Raw genomic sequence first — 20,784 nt, forward strand, 5'->3', positions numbered from 1 at the left:
TGGCAGACTGGTCAGAAAAATGAAAGCCCATGGGATACAGGGGAAACTGACAAGTTGGATCCAAAATTGGCTCAGTGACAGGAAACAAAGGGTAGTGGTTGACGAATGTTTTTGCGAATGGAAAGCAGCTTCCAGTGGTGTTCCACAGGGCTCAGTGTTGGGTCCCTCGCTGTTTATGGTATATTTTAATGATTTGGACTTAAATATGGGAGGCATGATTGGGAAATTTGAAAATGACACAAAAATTGGCCGCGTAGTTGATAGTGAAGAGGATTATCTGTAGACTCCAGAATATCAATGGTTTGGTTGAGTGGGCAGAAAAGTGGCAAATGGAATTCAATCTGGAGAAGTGAGAGGAAATGCATTTGGGGACGACAAACAAAGCAAGGGAATACACAATAAACAGGAGGATATTGAGAGGTGTAGAAGAAGTGAGACAGCTTGGAGTGCATGTCCACAGGTCCCTGAAGGTGGCAGGACAGGTAAATAGAGTGGTAAAGGCGGCATATGGAATGTTTTCCTTTATTGGCCGAGGTACAGAATACAAAAGCTGGGATGTAATGCTGGAACTGTATAAAACGCTGGTTAGGCCACAGCTGGAGTATTTCGTACAGTTCTGGTCACCATATTACAGGAAGGACATAATTGCTCTGGAGAGTGTACAGAGAAGATTTACAAGAATGTTGCCAGGGCTTGAAAGTTGCAGCTATGAGGAAAGATTGGATAGGCTAGGGTTACCCTCCTTAGAGCAGAAGAGGCTAAGGGGTGACTTAATTGAAGTGTACAAAATTATGAGGGGCTTAGATAGAGTAGACAGGAAGGACCTGTTTCCCCGAGCAGAGAGGGTGGTGCATGTCTGGAATTCACTGCACTGATTGGAGGTGGAGGCAGAAACCCTCAACTCTTTTTAAAAGGCCATGCACCTGAAGTGCTGTAACCTGCAAGGCTGCAGACCAGGTGCTGAAAGGTGGGATTAGATTGGGTGGTTAGTTTTATCAGCCGGCGCAGACACAATGGGCTGAATGGCTTCCTTCTGTGCTGTAACTTTTCTATGATTCTAAGTATCAACTACTATGTCTTCTATAATTGTAACAATCCTTAATAAAAGTGATGTCTAAGAAAATTAAATGAAAGGTATCAATCAAGCGAGCATTGATTTTCATGAGAGGCAGTCCGTAACTCTCAAATCATCCAAACTAGTCCCACTTACGAAAAATAAGCCATTTCAACAGTAATTTTATTGCTAAATAAAATGATATTGTCATATCTGATGGCTTCCCAATTTATGAATGCTTTCTATTATTTGCAAGCTATTTACAATTAAGAATGGAACAGTAACACACAATAGAATTTCCAGTAATTAAAAAAAAAATATGCGTTCATAGAATGTGAATGATGCTGGCAAGGCATTTATTGCCGATTCTTAACTGCCCTCGAGAAGGCGGTTGTTGGCCACCTTCTTGAACCGCTGCAGTCCATATGGTATAGGTGCACACACAGTGCTGTTGGGGACAGTCCCAGGATTTTGACCCAGCGACGAAGCAATTACCTTCCGGGAGAGCAGCAGAGAGGAGCAGACCTGCGGGAAGGACAAGGAGCGGGAAGCTGATAAATATAGCCCGAGGATCGCAGCCTAGAGAACTTACCTCCTAGGAGACCAGTGGAGAGGAGCGGACCTGCAGGAAAAACACAGAGCAGGGAGCAGATAAATACAACCTGAAGATCACGGCCTAGAGAACTTACCTTCCGGGAGAGCGTTAGAGAGGAGTCCAAGCGTACTAGAGTTTGAGAACAAAGTGAACAGTGACAGTGAACAGTGCTACAACACAGGACTAACTGCGTGCCAAACTGCGTAAGCAGCATGCGCTAGACAGAGCTAAGCGATCCCAGAACCAACGCATCAGATCTAAGCTGTGCAGTCCTGGCACATCCAGCAGTGAATGGTGGTGGACAGCTAAACAACTAACTGGAGGAGGTGGCTCCTCAAATATCCCCATCCTCAATGATGGGAGAGCCCAGCACATCAGTGCGAAAGATAAAGCTGAAGCATTTGCAACAATCTTCAGCCAGAAGTGCCGAGTTGATGATCCATCTCTGCCTCCTCCTGAAGTCCCCAGCATCACAGATGCTGAACTTCAGCCAATTCGATTCACTCCACGTAATATCAAGAAACGACCCTGACAATATTCCAGCAATAGTACTGAAGACCTGTGCTCCAGAACTTGCTGTGCTCCTAGCCAAGCTGTTCCAGTACAGCTACAACACTGGCATCTACCCGGCAATGTGGAAAATTGCCCAGGTATGTCCTGTACACAAAAAGCAGGACAGGTCCAACCAGTCCAATTACCGCCCCATCGGCCTCCTCTCAATCATCAGTAAAGTGATGGACGGTGTCATCAACAGTGCCATCAAGCAGCACTTGCTTAGCAATAACCTGCTCAGTGATGCTCGGTTTGGGTTCTGCCAGGGCCACTCAGCCCCTGACCTCATTACAGCCTTGGTTCAAACATGGACAAAAGAACTGAATTCAAGAGGTGAGGTCAAGGGCAGTCACTCACCTCACATCAAGGCAGCACTTGACCGAGTATGGCATCAAGGAGCCCTAGCAAAACTGACGTCAACGGGAATCAGGGGGAAAACCCTCCGCTACTTGGAGTCATACCTAGCGCAAAGGAAGATGGTTGCGGTTGTTGGAAGTCAATCATCTGAGCTCCAGGACATCACTGCAGGAGTTCCTCAGGGTAGTGTCCTAGGCCCAACCATCTTCAGCTGCTTCATCAATGACCTTCCTTCTATCATAAGGTCAGAAGTGGGGATGTTCGCTGATGATTGCACAATGTTCAGCACCATTAGTGACTCCTCAGATACTGAAGCAGTCCGTGCAGAAATGCAGCAAGACCTGGACAATATCCAGGCTTGGGCTGATAAGTGGCAAGTAACATTCGCGCCACACATGTGCCAGGCAATGACCATTTCCAACAAGAGAGAATCTAACCATCTCCGTTTGACATTCAATGGCATTACCATCGCTGAATCCCCCACTATCAACATCCTAGGGGCTACCATTGACCAGAAATTGAACTGGAGTAGCCACATAAATACCGTGGCTACAAGAGCAGGTTAGAGGCTAGGAATCCTGAGGCAAGTAACTCACCTCCTGACTCCCCAAAGCCTGTCCACCATCTACAAGGCACAAGTCAGGAGTGTGATGGAATACTCCCCACTTGCCTGGATGGGTGCAGCTCCAACAACATTCAAGAAGCTCGACACCATCCAGGACAAAGCAGCCCGCTTGATTGGCACCCCATCTACAAACATTCACTCCCTCCACCACCGACGCACAGTGGCAGCAGTGTGTACCATCTGCAAGATGCACTGCAGCAATGCACCAAGGCTCCTTAGACAGCACCTTCCAAACCCACGACCTCTACCAACTAGAAGGGCAAGGGCAGCAAATGCATGGGAACATCACCACATGCAAGTTCCCCTCCAAGTCACACACCATCCTGACTTGGAACTATATTGCCGTTCCTTCACTGTTACTGGGTCAAAATCTGGAACTCCTTTCCTAACAGCACTGTGGGTGTACCTACCCCAAATGGACTGCAGCGGTTCAAGAAGACAGCTCACCACCACCTTCTCAAGGGCAATTAGGGATGGACAATAAATCTTGGCCTGGCCAGCGATGCCCAAATTCCATGAATGAATTTTAAAAAACACAGGAAAAACTTGGTGGTTACTGGTTGGTGAGTAACTGCCGTTAGGGAGTATCAGGAAATATCTGAGTTAGTACACCACTGTTAGGGTGTGTGCGTAAATAGCTTAATAAACAGGAACAAGTGAGTAGCTGTTTTTTTTGTGTAAGGTTTATTTTAACTAGTGAACTGTATTGATTTCTAGTAGGATTTATCAGTATTAATAATTCTAAAGATGTTGTCGTATTGGTAAGGTTTTTTTTTTAGCAGTAGCAAAGGGTCCTCTAATAAATAAAGGTATGGCAGGGTTGCTTCAACCTCGAGAGTACGCCTCCTGTGCTACGTGGGAGCTCCAGGATGCGGGAAGCATCCTGGACAACTATTGGTGCAGGAAGTGTTGTCAATTGAAGCAGCTTGAGCTCTGGGCTTTGGAACTTGAGCAGCAGCTAGCGACACTGCGGTGCATTCATGCGGATGAGAGATATGCGGATAGCACATTTATAGATGTGGTCATCCCACAGCTTAAAGAGTATGCAGGGAGAGATGGAATAGGTGACGACCAGGCAGTCAACAACAATCAGGCAGCGTTTCTGTGGCCACAGACATGAATAATCCAGGATGGTGTGTTGCTTCCCTGGTGCCAGGGTCAATGATGTCACTGAGCGGCTGCAGAGCATCCTGAAGGGGGACGATGAGCAGCCAGCAGTCGTAGTCCACAATGGAACAAACGACACAGGCAGAAAGAGGGATGTGGTCTTGCAGTCAGAACTTAGGAAGCTAGGGAAGAAATTAGCAAGTAGGACCTCAAAAGTCGTAATCTCCAGATTACTTCCAGTGCCACGCGCAAGTGAGTATACAAATAGGAGGATAAGACAGATGAATGCGTGGCTGGAAACATGGTGCAGGAGGGAGTGCTTTAGATTTCTGGGACATTGGGACCAGCTCTGGGGGAGATGGGACCTGTACGGGACGAACTGGTTGCACCTCAACAGAGCCGGGACGGAGTTCCTTGTGGGACATTTTGCTCGAGCGGTTGGGGAGTGTTTAAACTAGATTGGCAGGGGGATAGGGATCTGAGGGTAGACTCAGTTGGTACAAAATCAGTAATGAAAATGGAAAGCAGAAAAATAATAGATGAGTCTGGAAGACAGAGGAAACAAAGGTTAGAAAATTTTTTTTTAAAAGTTCGGCAATGCTCAAGGGTATCTACTTCAATGCAAAGAGTATAGCAAATAAAGCAGATGAGCTGAGGGCACAGATCAGATACGAGGCAGTATGATATCATAGCTATTACAGAAACATGGCTAAGGAGGGACAGGAATGGCAACTCAACGTTCCTGGTTGAGGGGGGGGGGCGGAAGCAGAAAAGAGGGGGAATGGCAATTCTGGCCAAGGAAACTATTACAGTTGTGAGGAGGGATGATATGTTGGAAGGTTCATCAAATGAGGCCATATGGATTGAGCTAAGCAACAAGAAAAAGGGGCAATCACACTGCTGGGAGTGTACTATAGACTCCCAAACAGTTAGAGGGAGATAGAAGAGCAGATATGTAGGCAAATCTCTGAGAAGTGCAAGAACAATAGGCAGTAACAGTAGGGGATTTTAATGACCCCATTATTAACTGGGATAGTTTTAGTGTGAAAGGAAATGAGGGAGCAGAATTCTCGAGGTGCATTCAGGAGAACATTTTTGCCCAGTATGTAGCAAGTCCATCAAGGGAAGGTGCAGTTTTAGACTCCGTTTTAGGAAATGAAGATGGCAGGTGGAAGGGGTGAGCGTTTTGGTGGTAATGATCATAATTCAATCAGTTTTAACATAATTATGGAAACAAAGTGATTACTGATAACACAGCCGGCAGCTTAAGTCATCCGACTGCGCCAATCTGTGCACATGCGCAGATTGGTTCCTACCCTCTGCGCATGCGCTGCGTTCCACAGTGCCAGGACTGGTTGACGCATGCGCAGGTGATGTCATCGCGTAACATGGGCAGATGGATTGGCGCATGCGCAGATGACATCATCGCAATGCGGGCAAGGGTGGAGGAAAGAGGGGGGTTTGGGGGGCAGGTACAGAGCGGGTGCGGGGAGAGCGCAGTCGAAGACCTTGCTGGTGGCGGGTGCGCTCTCCTTCTCTCCACCCGACCCCCGCTTGCTCGCACCCCACCCCCCCCACTCCCTGGCCCGCTCGCTTGCTCCCGCCCCACTCTCCACACCCCAGCACCCCCTCCCCGCTCGCTCCCCAGCCCACGGTCCGCTCGCTCACCTCCCCCACCACCACCCCCCCCCCACTCCAGCCATTGTGTGCTGCAATGTGTTTAGGTTGTCATCGTGTGATTATTTGAGTAGTGCCATCTTTAATCCTGGCAGCTGCCTGACGTCGCAGACTGACGTTTTAGTGGCACAGGCTGCATTTGCGCATGTGCCATTGCAGCTCAACCTAGTGATGGCATTGTCAGCAAACACAGCCACTGATAAAACATCTTTGGGTTCACCTCGATTTGCTTGCCAATGTTCTTTCATGCCCTCTCTTTGCTTTCCTAATTTCCTTTTTGATTTCACCCCTCCATTTTCTATACTCCTCTCGGGCTTTCTGTAGAGTTTTGGTGTCGGACATAAGCTTTCCTTTTCTACCTTATCTTACCCTATAGGCTCCTTGACATCATGAGGCTCTAGATTTGGCCATCTCACCCTTTTTTCTTTGTGAGAACATGTTTACTCAGAACCTCTTGAATCTCCCTTTACCTTCAAGTAGCTGTTTCCAGTCCACTTTCGCTAAATCACTCCTCAGTTTAGCAAAATTGGCCTTGTCCCAATTAAGAACTCTAACTCCAGTTCTATCTCTATCCTTTTCCTTTATCAATACATTAAGAGGAAGAGGATAACTAAGGAGAGAGTAGGGCCCATAAAAGACCAAAAAGGTAACCCAAGTTTGGGGGCTGGGAGATATCAGTATGGTTCTTAAAGAATACTTTGCCTCTGTCTTCACAAAAGAGGGGGATGATGCAGATATTGTAGTTAAGGAGGAAGAGTGTGAAGTATTGGATGTGATAAACATAGGGAGAGAGGAAGTATTAATGGGATTAACATCCTTGAAAGTTGATAAATCACCAGTGCCAGATGAAATGTATCCCAGGCTGTTAAAAGAAGCAAGAGAGAAAACAGCAGAGGGTCTGACCATCATTTTCCAGTCTTTACTGGATACAGATTTGGTGCAGGAGGATTGGAGAACTGCTAATATTGTATCTCTGTTTAAAAAGGGAGTGAAGGATAGACCGAATAATTACAGGCCAGTCAGTCTAACCTCAGTAGTGGCAAATTATTGGAATCTATTCTGAGAGAGAAGATAAACTGTCACTTAGAAAGGCACAGGTTAATCAAGGATAGTCAGCATGGATTTGTTCAGGGAAGATCTTGTTTGACCAACTTGATTGAATTTTTTTTGAAATATTAACAAGGAAGATAGATGAGGGTCGTGCAGTTGATGTGGTCTACATGGATTTTAGCAAGGCTTTTGACAAGGTCCCACATGGCAGACTGGTTAAAAAAAAAATCCCATGGGATCCAGGGAAATGCAGCAAGGTGGATACAAATTTGGCTCAGTGGTAGGAAACAAAGGGTAATTGTTGACAGGTGTTTTAGTGACCGGAGGGCTGTTTCCAGTGGCGTTCTGCAGGGCTCAGTACTAGGTTACCTGATTTTTGTGGTATATATTAACGACTTGGACGTAAATGTAGGGGGCATGATCAAGAAGTTTGCAGAGACACAAAGATTGGCCATGTGGTAGATAGTGAGGAGGATAGCTGTCGGCTGCAGAAAGACATAGATGATCTGGTCAGATGGGCAGAAAAGTGGCAAATGGAATTTAACTTGGAGAAGTGTGAGGTGATGCATTTGGGGAAGTCAAACAAGGCAAAGGCACACATGACTAATGGGAAAATACTGAGAAGTGTAGAGGAAGTGAGGGACTGTGAAGTGAATCTCCTCAGACCCCTGAAGGTAGCAGGACAGGTCGATAAGGTGGTTAAGAAGGCATATGGAATCCTTTCCTTTATTAATCGAGGCATAGAATACACGAGCAAGGAGGTTATGCTGGAACTGTATAACTCATTGGTTAGGCCACAACTTGAGTACTGTGTGCAGTTCTGATCACCTCATTACAGAAAGGATATAATTGCACTAGAGAGGGTACAAAGGAGATTTACGAGGATGTTGCCAGGACTGGAAAAACGCAGCTGTGAGGAAAGATTGGATAGGATGGGGTTGTTCTCCTTGGAACAGAGAAGGCTGAGGGGAGATATGATTGAAATGTACAACATTTTGAAGGGTCTGGATACAGTGGAGGTGAAGGGTCTATTCACCTTAGCAGAGGTCAGTGATGAGGGGGCATAGATTTAAAGTGATTGGTAGAAAGATTAGAGGGGAGGTGAGGAAAACCTTTTTCCCCCCCCAGAGGGTGGTGGGGATCTGGAACTCACTGCCTGAAAGGATAGTTGAGGCAGAGACCCTTAACTCATTCAAAAGGAGTCTGGATTTGCACCTCAAGTGCCGTAATTTGCAGGGCTACGTACCGAAGGCTGGAAGGTGGGATGAGAATAGGTGAATAGTTTTTTGGCCAGCACAGACACGGTGGGTCAAGTGGCCTCTTTCTGTGCCTTAAACTTTCTATGATTCTATGAATACATTTCCAAGTCAGGATGGTATGTGACTTGGAGGGGGGTGCTTGCAGGTGGTGGTGTTCCATGCCCTTGCTCTTCTTGGTGGTAGAGGTCACAGGTTTGGAAGGTGCTGTCAAAAGGAACCTTGGTGAGTTGCTGCAGTGCATCTTGTAGACGGTACACAATGCTGTCACTCCACACCAGTAGTGGAGGGTACACCAATCAAACAGGCTGCTTTGTATTGGATGATGTCGAGCTTTTGAGTGTTGTTGGAGCACTCATCCAGACAAGTAGAAAATATTTGATCACACTCTTGACTTGTGCCTTGGAGAAGTGTGAAGCTAAGACTTAGTGAGTTCTAAGATAGCCACCCCAGATCCATTATGTTCAGCTTCCAGGAGCTGCCATTTGTTTTTGATTACCATACAGCATTACACTTCTAAAAAGCTAGGAAGACCTTGTTTCGAACAACCACCATCCATGGATAATTTAATCTGGCAATGGGATATTCAGCATTAATACGCTTTCCAGACATTTCAAAGACTAACTTTACATTTAAGCTGTAATGGAGCCCAACAGAGGCAGCAAGTAGCTAAAGCATAAGTGTGTGGGAACCAGAGCAGTCCTATGAAAAGCAAGTGCCGGAATGTAGGTAAAGAGACTCGATACACAGCTGTCAAAAGAATTGAGGATATTACAGTCATAATTTTACTTAAGCCTACGTTGTTCTGAACGCATCCTAAATATTTAACTTCTGTAATTAAATCTAGTTATTTAATTTAGAATCCAAGTCAAGCTTGAGTGCAGTATGATGATAATGCCATCTTCCAAACTGGTTTGGAAAGATAAAAGCGGACTGGAAACTAGCAGCATAGTAGGGCTGTGAAAGTCTGAAGGACACAAGGTCTCTTCAGAGGCAGAAATATCACAGGGTTGCAACTTCAGTTTGTAGGGGGACTCTAGGTTCACTTAGATGAAGTGTGCTGAGACTGCTGCAAGATTTAACAGTTTATTAAAATACCCAAAATCTACATCATACTGGTAACAGCAAATTTAAAAAACACTTACACAGTCGCATCTATAAATACAAACATACATACAATAGCACATTTGTAATTTAGAAGCTCAGATAACATGAACAATTTCAGAAGATGGAAAACCATTTATAAGTGACTAGACAACTGAACATGCAACCACTGACATGAGCCAACACATGCCCTTTTGGGGGGTTAAATCCTATATGTATCTCACACGCAATTATTGCCTCCAGTTGGTCAGTGGTAATACGAAGATTTGGAAAATTATGAAACTCATCTATGCATGAAGCATTTAATTAAATGGCTGCTTCCTGCACATGACTAACGTAATAATAGAATCTGTTAAGAATACTTGAATTAAAAATTAAGAAAATAACTATAAACAAGCTTCACAAAATATTCGAAATAAAAAACAATACCCATTTTTTAGTGTTTGAAGACAAATATGGGCAGAGGTAAAGTGATTCAAATGAGCAATATAATGAAAAGCATTTTACTCAAAGCAAATTAAATATGTAGAGTCAAATCTCCCACGCTACCACCCAATAATTCTTTAACATGACTTCCTTTCTGAAAGAATCACAAACATCTATAAAATTACTCCATTTTAAAATCTACCTATAGGAAAAAGCTACAATGTTTAAAAGTAAAGAATCTTAACAATTTCAAATAGCTCCACTCATTTTATATTTAAATTAAAAATATTTGAATACATACCAGAACCTCATTAGTATCTCCATGTTCAAAGTATTCTTGTACAATTGGAGTCACGGTTTTCTGAAAAACACCTTCATCTAATGGTAGAACCACTGTTTCATACACGCAATTCTCCTGTTGAGATTTACAATAAAACTAAAATCTTATGTAATGGTACTGTAAACTGAAACATGTTTCCTAGTCTATAATAGATTTTTCCATCGGCATTTTGTGATAGGTCAGTGGTTTGATTTGGTGGGCGGAACCTGGAGCACACACCTTGGTTACTGGGCTCTGGCCCCTGGCGCCCCCTGCTCTCGCCGCTTCCTGGCCTTGGTTATTGGGCTCCTGATGATTGATTTGTGGGGGCGGGGGGTGATGAGGGGGCAGGACGGCAGGGAAGGGAAGGGATGGGGATGGCATAGGAAGAAGGGGTGGAATGGGCAATGGAATGGGGATGAGAGAGGGATGAAAGGAATGGGATGGATATGGCATGAGATGGGGATTTCAAGAAGTACTGTTGCAATAAATATACCAATTTCACTACAAACACTCTGTGGGTCTCTGCTGGTTCAGAATACTTAGCCTGTGAAACATGATGAAGCTAGAGAGACAGAGAGTGATCTGCTTATTAAAGAGAAGGGGACATTACATGAATTGGCATCAGCCACAGAGTAGAAAATATGTTTCATTAAACTAACTGTGGATATTTAGCTTTTTCTCATCTCCTGAAGGCAGTAACATCTGATTGGGTACGGTTCCATGGATGCCTACAACTTTCAAATGTTTCCACTTGTATGGATCTCTCTTGCATGAGTTTAGCGTTATGTGGAAAGAAAGATCACAATTGAGTTCGTCCTTAGGACGAGACAGTAAACTTAGCCCTACTGGCCTTTGAAGTGGATTAGCAATGATCTTGCGGCACTATTCAAAAAGTTGGAAGTTCTCCCAGTTTCTTGGTCAACACACTTCTCTTAACCTATACCTCCAAAAATAGATTAACTGGATATGCATCTCAACAGCATTTGCATAAAACTATTAACAGAGAAATTGTGACTAGACTATAAAGTAATTCACTGCACATGAAAGCACCTTGGGACATCCAGAGTCAAATAAGCACAAGTTTCTTCTTTACACCCAACTTCTGCAAGCATCAATTAAGATCAATATCCCAGTCAATGTTCAGTTTGGGGGCAGAGGCCAAGTGTGGTGACCTCACCACTGACAGCTGTGATAAACTATTTCACTACAGACCAGGAAACTGCATAGCTCAGTAACACTTGCAGTCCATTTATCCGTGCAGATTTTTGGGCATTGTTGAGAGATATGTAGGTTGAAAGATAGATTAAGCAGTGATCACACTTTGTACGTTAAATGAACAAGTTCAGTTCTAAACTCTACCAGCTTTTGGACAGTCCCCATCATCAGCACTGCTCATCAGAAACCTCTGCTGTGGGGATACATGTTGACAGTAACCCTCTCCCACATCAAGGAAGAAAGGAGTACTTCGGGAGATCTGTTTCAATCTGACCAACTATGCAAAATATTTCTATTTATCCTACAAAATTACATTATTCCTTTGTTCGCCAATTTTGAAAAATAAGAGGAATACAATTAACCATAGGTTATTTCATAAGTCATGTTACCAACCAACAAGGCTTCAAAGAGATTACTATCTGATACGCACTCACCTGATCTTCGTCATAATTAGGATCTCTGACATCCACTTCCTCCAGATCATACACCTCACCAGGTGTCCCCCAGACACCTTTACCTCCTGCTCCACCTACCAACACAATTTGAATTTTGAATAACTTAAAATAATACATATTTGCTATTTTTTTTTTTAAAGCCCAAGTTTATACAAGCTTTCCGCTAACCTATTTTAAAAAGTGGTACAAATACCATATTTGGGTTTCAGAACTATAATCTGGGGCATGGTTAAAAAAAAAGACATTTCTAATAGAAATAATTCTGATACAGGCACTATAGGGAGTGCTGACTGAAGTGGCATTTGATGTCAACAAATTATAGTAACTGCTATCCTATCTAAACATTTCCTCCCATCCCAATTGCACTTGATTCAGTACAACCAGTTCAACTTTACACATCCTCCTAATTTGCCATTTTTGTCCAAAAAGTAGTAAGCCCTGACTTTTTATTTTCATACCACAAATATATAAATTTATATACAGGATAACCATAAACAAATAAATTTTATTAACAAGATTTCCAATGAGCTCCACTTCCCTGTGCGATCATGATTATTTGATTCCTCTCACACTTGTGCAGGGTTAGTAAATGGGTTGTACTAATGTGGCTCCTGCAAAAATAATTACTATTGTGAATGGATAAATGCATTCCTGTATGGCTTTGACATTATAGGAATCCTTAACATAGTTTTACACCAGATTTCAAAAAATGCTAGCATCTGTGGGTAACCCTCTAGAGCACAGTATCTCAAGAATTGGTTTAATCTTTCCTCACTGGTTGGTACAGCCTTGACAAAACTTTTCAAATTTCTGTGATCTTCTTGGTTACATTTATACACTATTCATAAACACTGCATTTTTCAGATAGCTGCAGTAATGAGGAAAGGACATACAAAAATGCGTTTTCTGGGCATCGATTCTCCCTCCAGTATTCTAATTTCTAGAAGCCGCTCCTATAAAGTCAAGATCCATAAACTGTTCAACTACAAATTCTGGAATGTACCCATCACTAACTCCCCCTTTGAACTGGAGAGAAAGTTGCACCATAAACCTCTATTTCACTCCTAAGAAGAATCTTGCTCCTACTCACTCAACTGCAAATTATGAACTCATGATTTAGGAAATCACATATACAAATCTACATCCTATAGATGATCATGCATGCAAATCTATATCCTATTAAAGTAGTGTAACTTAAATGTCTACACATACTTTTCCCACCCCTTCTAACACCATCCACACCCATTGCACTCAGATTTTTCCTATCTACTATCTCAGCAAAATATGCAACAGCCATCTCAACAAAGTTCCGCACTGGTTTAAAGTCCACAACACATCAATCCATAATCATATGACGTACACAGATGGGCTAGCCAGAAATGTTTCAGATGGCACTCTAGGGTTGCAACCAAGACTCCAGTTCAAGGTTCAGTGTAGATGGTAAAAGAGCCTGCAATTAACTCATGCTGCACTTGATGTGGTTAATAGATGCAAAAGGTGAAGATAATCCATTCTCCAGCATGGACACCCCTTCCCACTTACAAATTCAGTTTGAAAATAAATATATATCCAAAACATAAACTTTACCCACTACATTTATTTGTTTATAATTACACTGTAGCTAATAGCCCATTTAGATTAAAGCATCTGCCTCAAAGAACTATAATGTAAATGAGGTGGTGTGAATGCTTTCAGAAGCAGGGAACAGAATGTTCATCACTTCTGAAAGCGAAGCTCTTCCTGGTGTCACCTGACTTTGGGTTGTTACTATATTCTGGCCACAAGCAGTCCACCTATACCAGCCAACAAGAGTATCTCCATCTCTGGGAAGGTCTACAGCCAGAATGCTAAAATTGCAAACGTGGATCAACTGCACACCCTTCTCTGGTGCTGTTAAAAACCACTAGCAAATCCAAGCTTCTGCAATATAAATGAGGCAGTGTAAATAGGCAAGTTCAAATCAGCTCTGGAAGCAATATCAGGGTGAATGCACAGCCCCAACCTCAGGCATCAAGAAACTTTACTCCCCAAAACCCTGCATCTTGTTAAGCTGAGGCATAATTTCTGAATATTAATGCTTTATCTAATTCCTCCAGTACACTTGATTCTGCAAGGAATTAAAGATTACAGCATTCTAATTCTAACCAGGGCTATTTACATAGCAAACTGCAGTTTCCTACTGGCCTACTGAAAAGAATCATGAAATGCCACAATTTCCCGCAGATACAATTCCTGTCAAGACCCAGCTATGACATCAGTTCTAGCCAGCCATTTTATGCCTGGCATCAGAGTAGGCATTCATTACAGCATCAGCCAGAAGTTCATCCAAAATAGGCTGAAGAAAGAACCTTAGGTACACAATTCATCTTTAAAGACTTTGTCCAAGAGGTTACATTGCTGAAATCCTTAACCCATGACTGTCACTTCAATTACTCCAGTGCTCTCCTCATCAAGCTCCCAAGTTCTATCTCTACGATCCAAGTGTTAACCTGTCTCATCATCCCCAGCCTCCCCAATTTCACCGCTCCCTATTCCCCAGTGCATCAGTCTCAAAGTCTCTCTGCTCATTTACAAGTCCCTCTATAGTTTTGCCTCTCCTTATATCGAGAAGTCCCACAAGCACAACAGAGTAGGAAGTCATGGAATAGGAGCTAAAGTAGTACATTGCAATAACTAGATTATAAATAGGATCCACAAACTGAAAAGTGCAGTTGAAAAAGGTGATAGGAAATGTGCTATAAACATAAATGATAGAGGAGAATCTCATACCTACCAAACAAACTTACTGAAATAGTAAACAAAGTAGTGGCATGTTTACATTAAGTGGTTAAGCCTAGCTTGCTTCTCACAATGCAAAGAACCTGCAACCTATATCAACCACACTTTTATACTTAATTGTTCTTTTTATACTCTCACCAATTAAGTATCTTTGAAACCCCCTGACAGAATCAAAGATTTGAAATGAAGCAAGCTGATAAAACACTTTAAAACAATTTAAATTACTGTCTGTTCCCTTCAAAAACAACTAGTAGAAATAGGTGTTATTTGAATTAATATTAAGTAACCTGGTTCCTCCCTCAAGCAAACTGAACAGCAGCCGAACAAATAGTTACTGTAACATTGTAACCCATCAAGTTGGGGCATAATTTCTATGAATGAAGTGGAATTTTAACACCTTATACAATGGCAGAATTAAAGAAGCCATTGTTTAAATCTTAGAAAAAAACACTTTTTTGTTCTAACTACAACTGCCTTATTAGGCTAAAGTAAAATGGTAAATAGCAGATGGACAAAATACAAATCTAGAATTTGTATTGGCAATGTACAAGATGCTGAATCAGACCCCATCTAATTGTAGAGTTCTGGTAATTAGAATTAGAATTAGAACATTACAGCGCAGTACAGGCCCTTCGGCCCTCGATGTTGCGCCGACCTGTGAAACCATCTGACCTACACTATTCCATTTTCATCCATATGTCTATCCAATGACCACTTAAATGCCCTTAAAGTTGGCGAGTCTACTACTGTTGCAGGCAGGGCGTTCCACGCCCTTACTACTCTCTGAGTAAAGAAACTACCTCTGACATCTGTCCTATATCTATCACCCCTCAACTTAAAGCTATAGGAAGGATATTTATTGCCTTCAAGATGCTTTAAAGACAAGTAACCAAGGTGAGTCCAGATATTGGTATTTTCAGTTATGAGGACAGGTCAAGAAAGTTAAGCTCTCTTTGGAAGATTGAAGATAATGAAATTTTCAAGATATTGAAAGGAACCAATGAAGGTGATCCATGCAAATTGCTCATGAAGATCTTAAAATACCAAAAAGGATACAAGTTAAAAAAGAGTAAGAGGAGAAGTCATGTGAAACTAGGGTAACAGAATTCTGAATAACGTTACCAAGGAAGGCTACTGAAGCAAATAACAGGAGCATGCAGACTGCAAGATACACCTGTATCAAACAATGCCACTGAGCTCAATGGCCGGTTATTTTCCTGAAAATGTTATGCTTAGAAAATGTTGCAAGACTTTACCTCAGTTCTCAGCCCACATCTTCCTCCTCAAAATGTTCTGCATAGAAAGTGCATCCTTGAATGTTAATCAGTTCCAAATTAAAACCTCAAGTACTTGCCTTTCTTGGGCAGTCCTCTTCCTTTTCCCATCCGTGACTTCCTGTCCAACATTTTTCCCTTTGGACTAGTGGGAATAATACTCCGACTACTCTCCCCATTATCACTGAGAGAATCTCCTCGTCCAGAATCCCGAGAAGAGTTCTTCCTCAAACGTCTCTTGGCTTTGGCCTTGAGCCGAGCTTCATGAATGGACGTCTCTTGTGATGTCCAGTTCCCATTGATTTCATTTGGCAGCATAATGGCTTCAGTTTGATCTTCATCTCCAGACAACAGGTTACTAGTGCTGTTGTCAAGTTCTGAAACAGCAAGTTGAGCCATTAAGTCAACAATGGTGTTCAACAATTAAGTAAAAGTACAATATAAAGTGTACTTTTTAAAGGCGGAGTCTAGTACAACAGAAAAACAATTAACACCAGTAGCAGCTGACACTTCCACCTGCAAGATCTGTGACAAAGGTGAATCTCAACATAAGAAAGAAAATAATACACCCTACTTCAACTGGCCTGCAGTATGCACACCTCCTGTGAGCTAAACCACACATGGATATTGCCTACAAACTAGTGTACAAGCTATTCACCTGCTCTACTGTCTAAAAGCAAAAACGCAAAGCACTTACAAACAAAAACAGATGTTGCCTAGCCTGCTTAGAAGGGTGAATTATTCTCAGATGAGATAGCAAACTTTTAGGATTTACATTATATGCAAATAGTACTTAGGACAACACAAGGGGTTAGAGTAGAACTTTGCCCTCTGCGATTCCTGCACCTGTCATCCTTCCATTAAGTAACATGAAACAGTGTACTACAAACTGTACTAGCCTTCTCTTCCTTTAAGACACTCCTTATAAAAGTTATCTCTTTGACCAAGCATTTTATCACTCCACCGCCATCTGACTACGTTTCTGTGGAGCACCTTGGGATATTTGCTTACCTTAAAGGCATCTTAAAGGGTAGCTGGGTCATTTGAGACCTCAGGTGGTGATCGCCCTGCCTTTTTGCGAGTTGCCCCATGTTCAGGGTTACGAGCCAATGGTGGAACCAGCAAATTTTCGGTGGTGACGGCGAAAGAGCTAGAACCTCGAGGGACAACGGCTGCTTACAGGCGGAGGATCCTTCAGGAAGAGGACTTGTTTTTCCTTTAAAGCACATATGAGGAAGGCAACAGGAAACCACCTCATGTACTTTTCCCTTGTCATATTGCTCAATTCTCATGGAAGTTATTTAAAAAAAGGAAGGCTCTTAACAGCAACTGAAGAGGAAAGCACAGGACCTTGAGGTGTGAAGAAATGACCAGAGCACCTGTCCTTGGGAAGATTGCCACTACTACAAAAGGCACTATATAAATGCAAGTTGCGATACATACCTTTCTTACTAAGAATATACTGCTTAGAATGATTATTTGACGGCTTAATACTGAAGCCAAGTACACAAATCCATCAGAAGGCTTCTCTACATCACATTGTTTTATTCCTAAGGCAGGTCCATTGGCAAGAAATTACAAATACATGCAAATTTCAACAAAAGCTGGACATGTAAACAGGATACTACATAAAGAGTACATCGGCTGATAGGTAACCCCTTTCACTTGCAGCCTCTCGATCAGGACTTTTCTCAGCTTTCATTATATTGGTACTATGATCAATACTCGTGATCTATTCTCTCATTCTTTCCAAGCTTCAAATAGATCACCCTTATTCCACTTCTATGGACAGTCATTGTATTGAAATCAAAACTCTATCTTCCACTCAAAAACAAAAACCCTCAAAAGTGAAACTTACTTATCACAGTCACTCTTTTCGCCAATAAGCTTTTAAAATCTAAGAAAAAGAAAGACTTGCATTTATATGGTGCCTTTTATGACCACCGGACGTCTCAAAGTGCTTTACAGCAGATGCAGCACTTTTGATGTGTGGTCACTGTTGTAGGAAACGTGGGAGTCAATTTGTACACAGCAAGCTCCTACGAACAGCAATGTGATAATGACCAGATAATATGCTTTTTTTGGTGATGTCGATTAAGGGATAAATATAGGCCAGGACACCGGGGATAACACCCCTGCTCTTCTTTAAATAGCATGCCATCATAATGTCGCATCTATTTGGGCCGCTCTTGCTCTATTCAACCTTGGTAACATTCTGAAGAAATTAGCCTTTGCCTTTCACATTGCTTTCTCAATGAAAAAAACACACAATAGAAAATGCAGAATAGAAATTTGACAAGTATCTATAGCAGCTGTAAACTGTTTCTGACATATACCATACATAGGTTTATCTGCTCAAATTATACTACATCAGTTAAACCATATGAACATGTTTAACAGGGATGAACTCAGAGTTTCATCTCAACTACCTGCTTGCATCATTCTTTCAAAGCATGCCTGAAACTCTGCCTCATAACAGTTGGTAATATTTCTAATGACAGTGCGCTATATGGCCCTATATGCTGTTAAATGATTAAAGTTTTAATATTTTTCAGGTTGTCTCTCCCTGGTACTACGGAAATCAGTAGCACTACACTGCATGTCTGGCAATGATGTGTCACAGACACCAAATGTGTGCTAACTATGGCAGCAAAGCTTTAGCTTTGCTTCTTAAACTGGTAAACTGAGAGAAGACCTTCCATAACCAACATAAAACAAGATGTTAAAAGAACTACAGCCCATCAATGATTTAGCATATTAAATTAAAATGCTGGAATACCAGGTGAATTACTTTTGTTTAATCAATTTAAAAGTGTGAACAAAAATTGCAAATTCACACCCACAAGCATTGAGTTCAGTCTCAATTTGACTTTGTTGTTTCAGGAGGAAAGTACAGCAATCAGGAAAGACTCTCGTGGCGTTTGCACTTGGGAGTAGAAGGAAGGCAAGAAAAGACTAAGGGTGAATAGAAACACACAAGGACAAAAAAGGTAGCTTAACAATGTTAAAATAGCTCCTGCTGTATGAAAGAAAGGTTCACATGGTCAGGTACACCACACAGTGATTTGTAACATCATACAAGTAAATTCAACTTCTAATTTAAAAGTTGAAAGTATATTCCACTGAATTACTGTTAAATGATACTTGAACATTATTAGTGTGCCACTTTTTAACATTTTATATGCATTAAAGCTGCTGGTTGGAGACCTGAATTTTTACATTTATGGAAAACTTACTCCTGAAACCAAGTGTTACCAATCATGAAGGCACTGGTACAGAAATAGAGTTGTAAAGCTCCCGAGTGTGTATTAACTAAGGTTCAACAATCAACTTTTTATTTGAAAAATGCCAGAAGTGAGATCCCTTGATTGCTCAGTTGGTAACTGCAGGAAAAGAGCAGTATAGACTGTGAAGGTCAGGCCACATTAAGCCCAGAATAATATATTTTGTTTATGGAAGGCAAAATATTTTGTACAACAAAGAATACAAATTCACATCCACAAAACTCCGTAGTGAGTTCACGATTTCAGCTTGGCTTTCAAGAGGAAGAGGCTATCAGCTCAGTTACAGAATGACACTCGTGGAGAGGAGGATAATTGACCCTGTGCTTTACATTGGGGGAAGGTGAACATAAAAAGACAAGTATTCTATTATTCACCATCCAGAAGGACCTGTTGGAAGATCTTTAAGAGGGCAGAATTAGCTTTGGCTGTCACGGTCACATTAGTGAATAGTCGGTTGTTGCACCCTGCAGAAGAATGGTGGATCTGAAACTGCATCTCAAAATCAGCACCTTCAGAGATGGGGCCGAAAAGGGAAAAAAGATACACCATTTTGGGAGAGTGAAGGATATGGCAAGACTTCCCAGTGTTTAACCAAAACTGTTTTTTAACTGCTTTAGTGATTTCAAGTTCCACATCCAAAAAAGCACGGTCCTGTATAACCTCTAAATAAATGCTATTCCTCAAACTTTTTTTGTTGAAACGTTACATTTAACTAAAAAGCCAAGCCTCAACAAAAATCATCTCTTTTTGGAATTAGAATATTAGCCAGTTGAGAGTCAAGCAGACTTTTTATTTGGACAGTTCAGAAGAGTGATTTGAAGTATGGCTGTTCACCGGCTAACAAGAATTAGGTAAATCTGTATGCTATTTTGATCTGGACACCAACACCATCGTTACTAAATTCCAAGTTAATAAAAGGCTACTGAAGACTCAATCAAATGATACAGGAAATCACCCCCATTTTGGGAATTCTTCCAACACAACTGTATAACTGAGTTTGGATGATCAGCCATGATTGTATTGAACGGCGGTGCAGGCTCGAAGGGCTGAATGGCCTACTCCTGCTCCTATTTTTCTATGTTTCTATAAGAATAGATTTGAGGCTGATCTCACTGAACCCCTTACAAACAGTAAGGACATGTAGAAGCACGTGGCAGTCACTGCAACAACAGTCTGAAACAGGAAAAAGAGGCTCCAATTGGAATGCCAGCCACAGATAAGACAATTTTGCTAAGTTACGTAGTTTTTAAAGTGTAGACATTTCAGTCTTATAAATTTTAATGAAATCTCTAGGTTACAGTCATTATAGAGACCCAGTCTAGCAACAGTCCTTTGAAGAGCTGTCAAAACAGTTACTACCCTGGCTAAGAATTAAAGAATTTGGGGCGGCACAGTGGCGCAGTGGTTAGCACTGCAGCCTCACAGCTCCAGGGATCCGGGTTCGATTCTGGGTACTGCCTGTGTGGAGTTTGCAAGTTCTCCCTGTGTCTGCGTGGGTTTTCTCCCACAAGCCAAAAGACTTGCAGGTTGATAGGTAAATTGGCCATTATAAATTGTCACTAGTATAGGTAGGTGGTAGGGAAATATAGGGACAGGTTGGTAGGAAATGTTTGGTAGGAATATGGGATTAGTGTAGGATTAGTATAAATGGGT

At 42.0% G+C, this 20,784-nt stretch overlaps 1 protein-coding gene across 3 annotated transcripts in view; it reads right to left on the bottom strand.

The window, feature by feature from the left end:
* The window catches only part of pdcd4b (programmed cell death 4b), a 49,924-nt gene that overhangs the window by 25,954 nt on the left and 3,186 nt on the right, over positions 1-20,784 (bottom strand). The window contains exons 2-4 of one of the 3 annotated variants that reach the window (XM_068053006.1): positions 15,928-16,224; positions 11,775-11,869; positions 10,105-10,239 (exon numbers count right to left, since the gene is read on the bottom strand). In XM_068053006.1, the coding sequence (XP_067909107.1) occupies positions 10,105-10,239; positions 11,775-11,869; positions 15,928-16,224 (527 nt within the window). The remainder of the gene's footprint in view (positions 1-10,104; positions 10,240-11,774; positions 11,870-15,927; positions 16,225-20,784) is intronic. The other 2 variants (XM_068053007.1, XM_068053008.1) reach the window with 2 other exon arrangements.

Source organism: Heterodontus francisci, chromosome 20 (assembly GCF_036365525.1).
Source record: "Heterodontus francisci isolate sHetFra1 chromosome 20, sHetFra1.hap1, whole genome shotgun sequence".
Lineage (NCBI taxonomy): Eukaryota > Metazoa > Chordata > Chondrichthyes > Heterodontiformes > Heterodontidae > Heterodontus > Heterodontus francisci.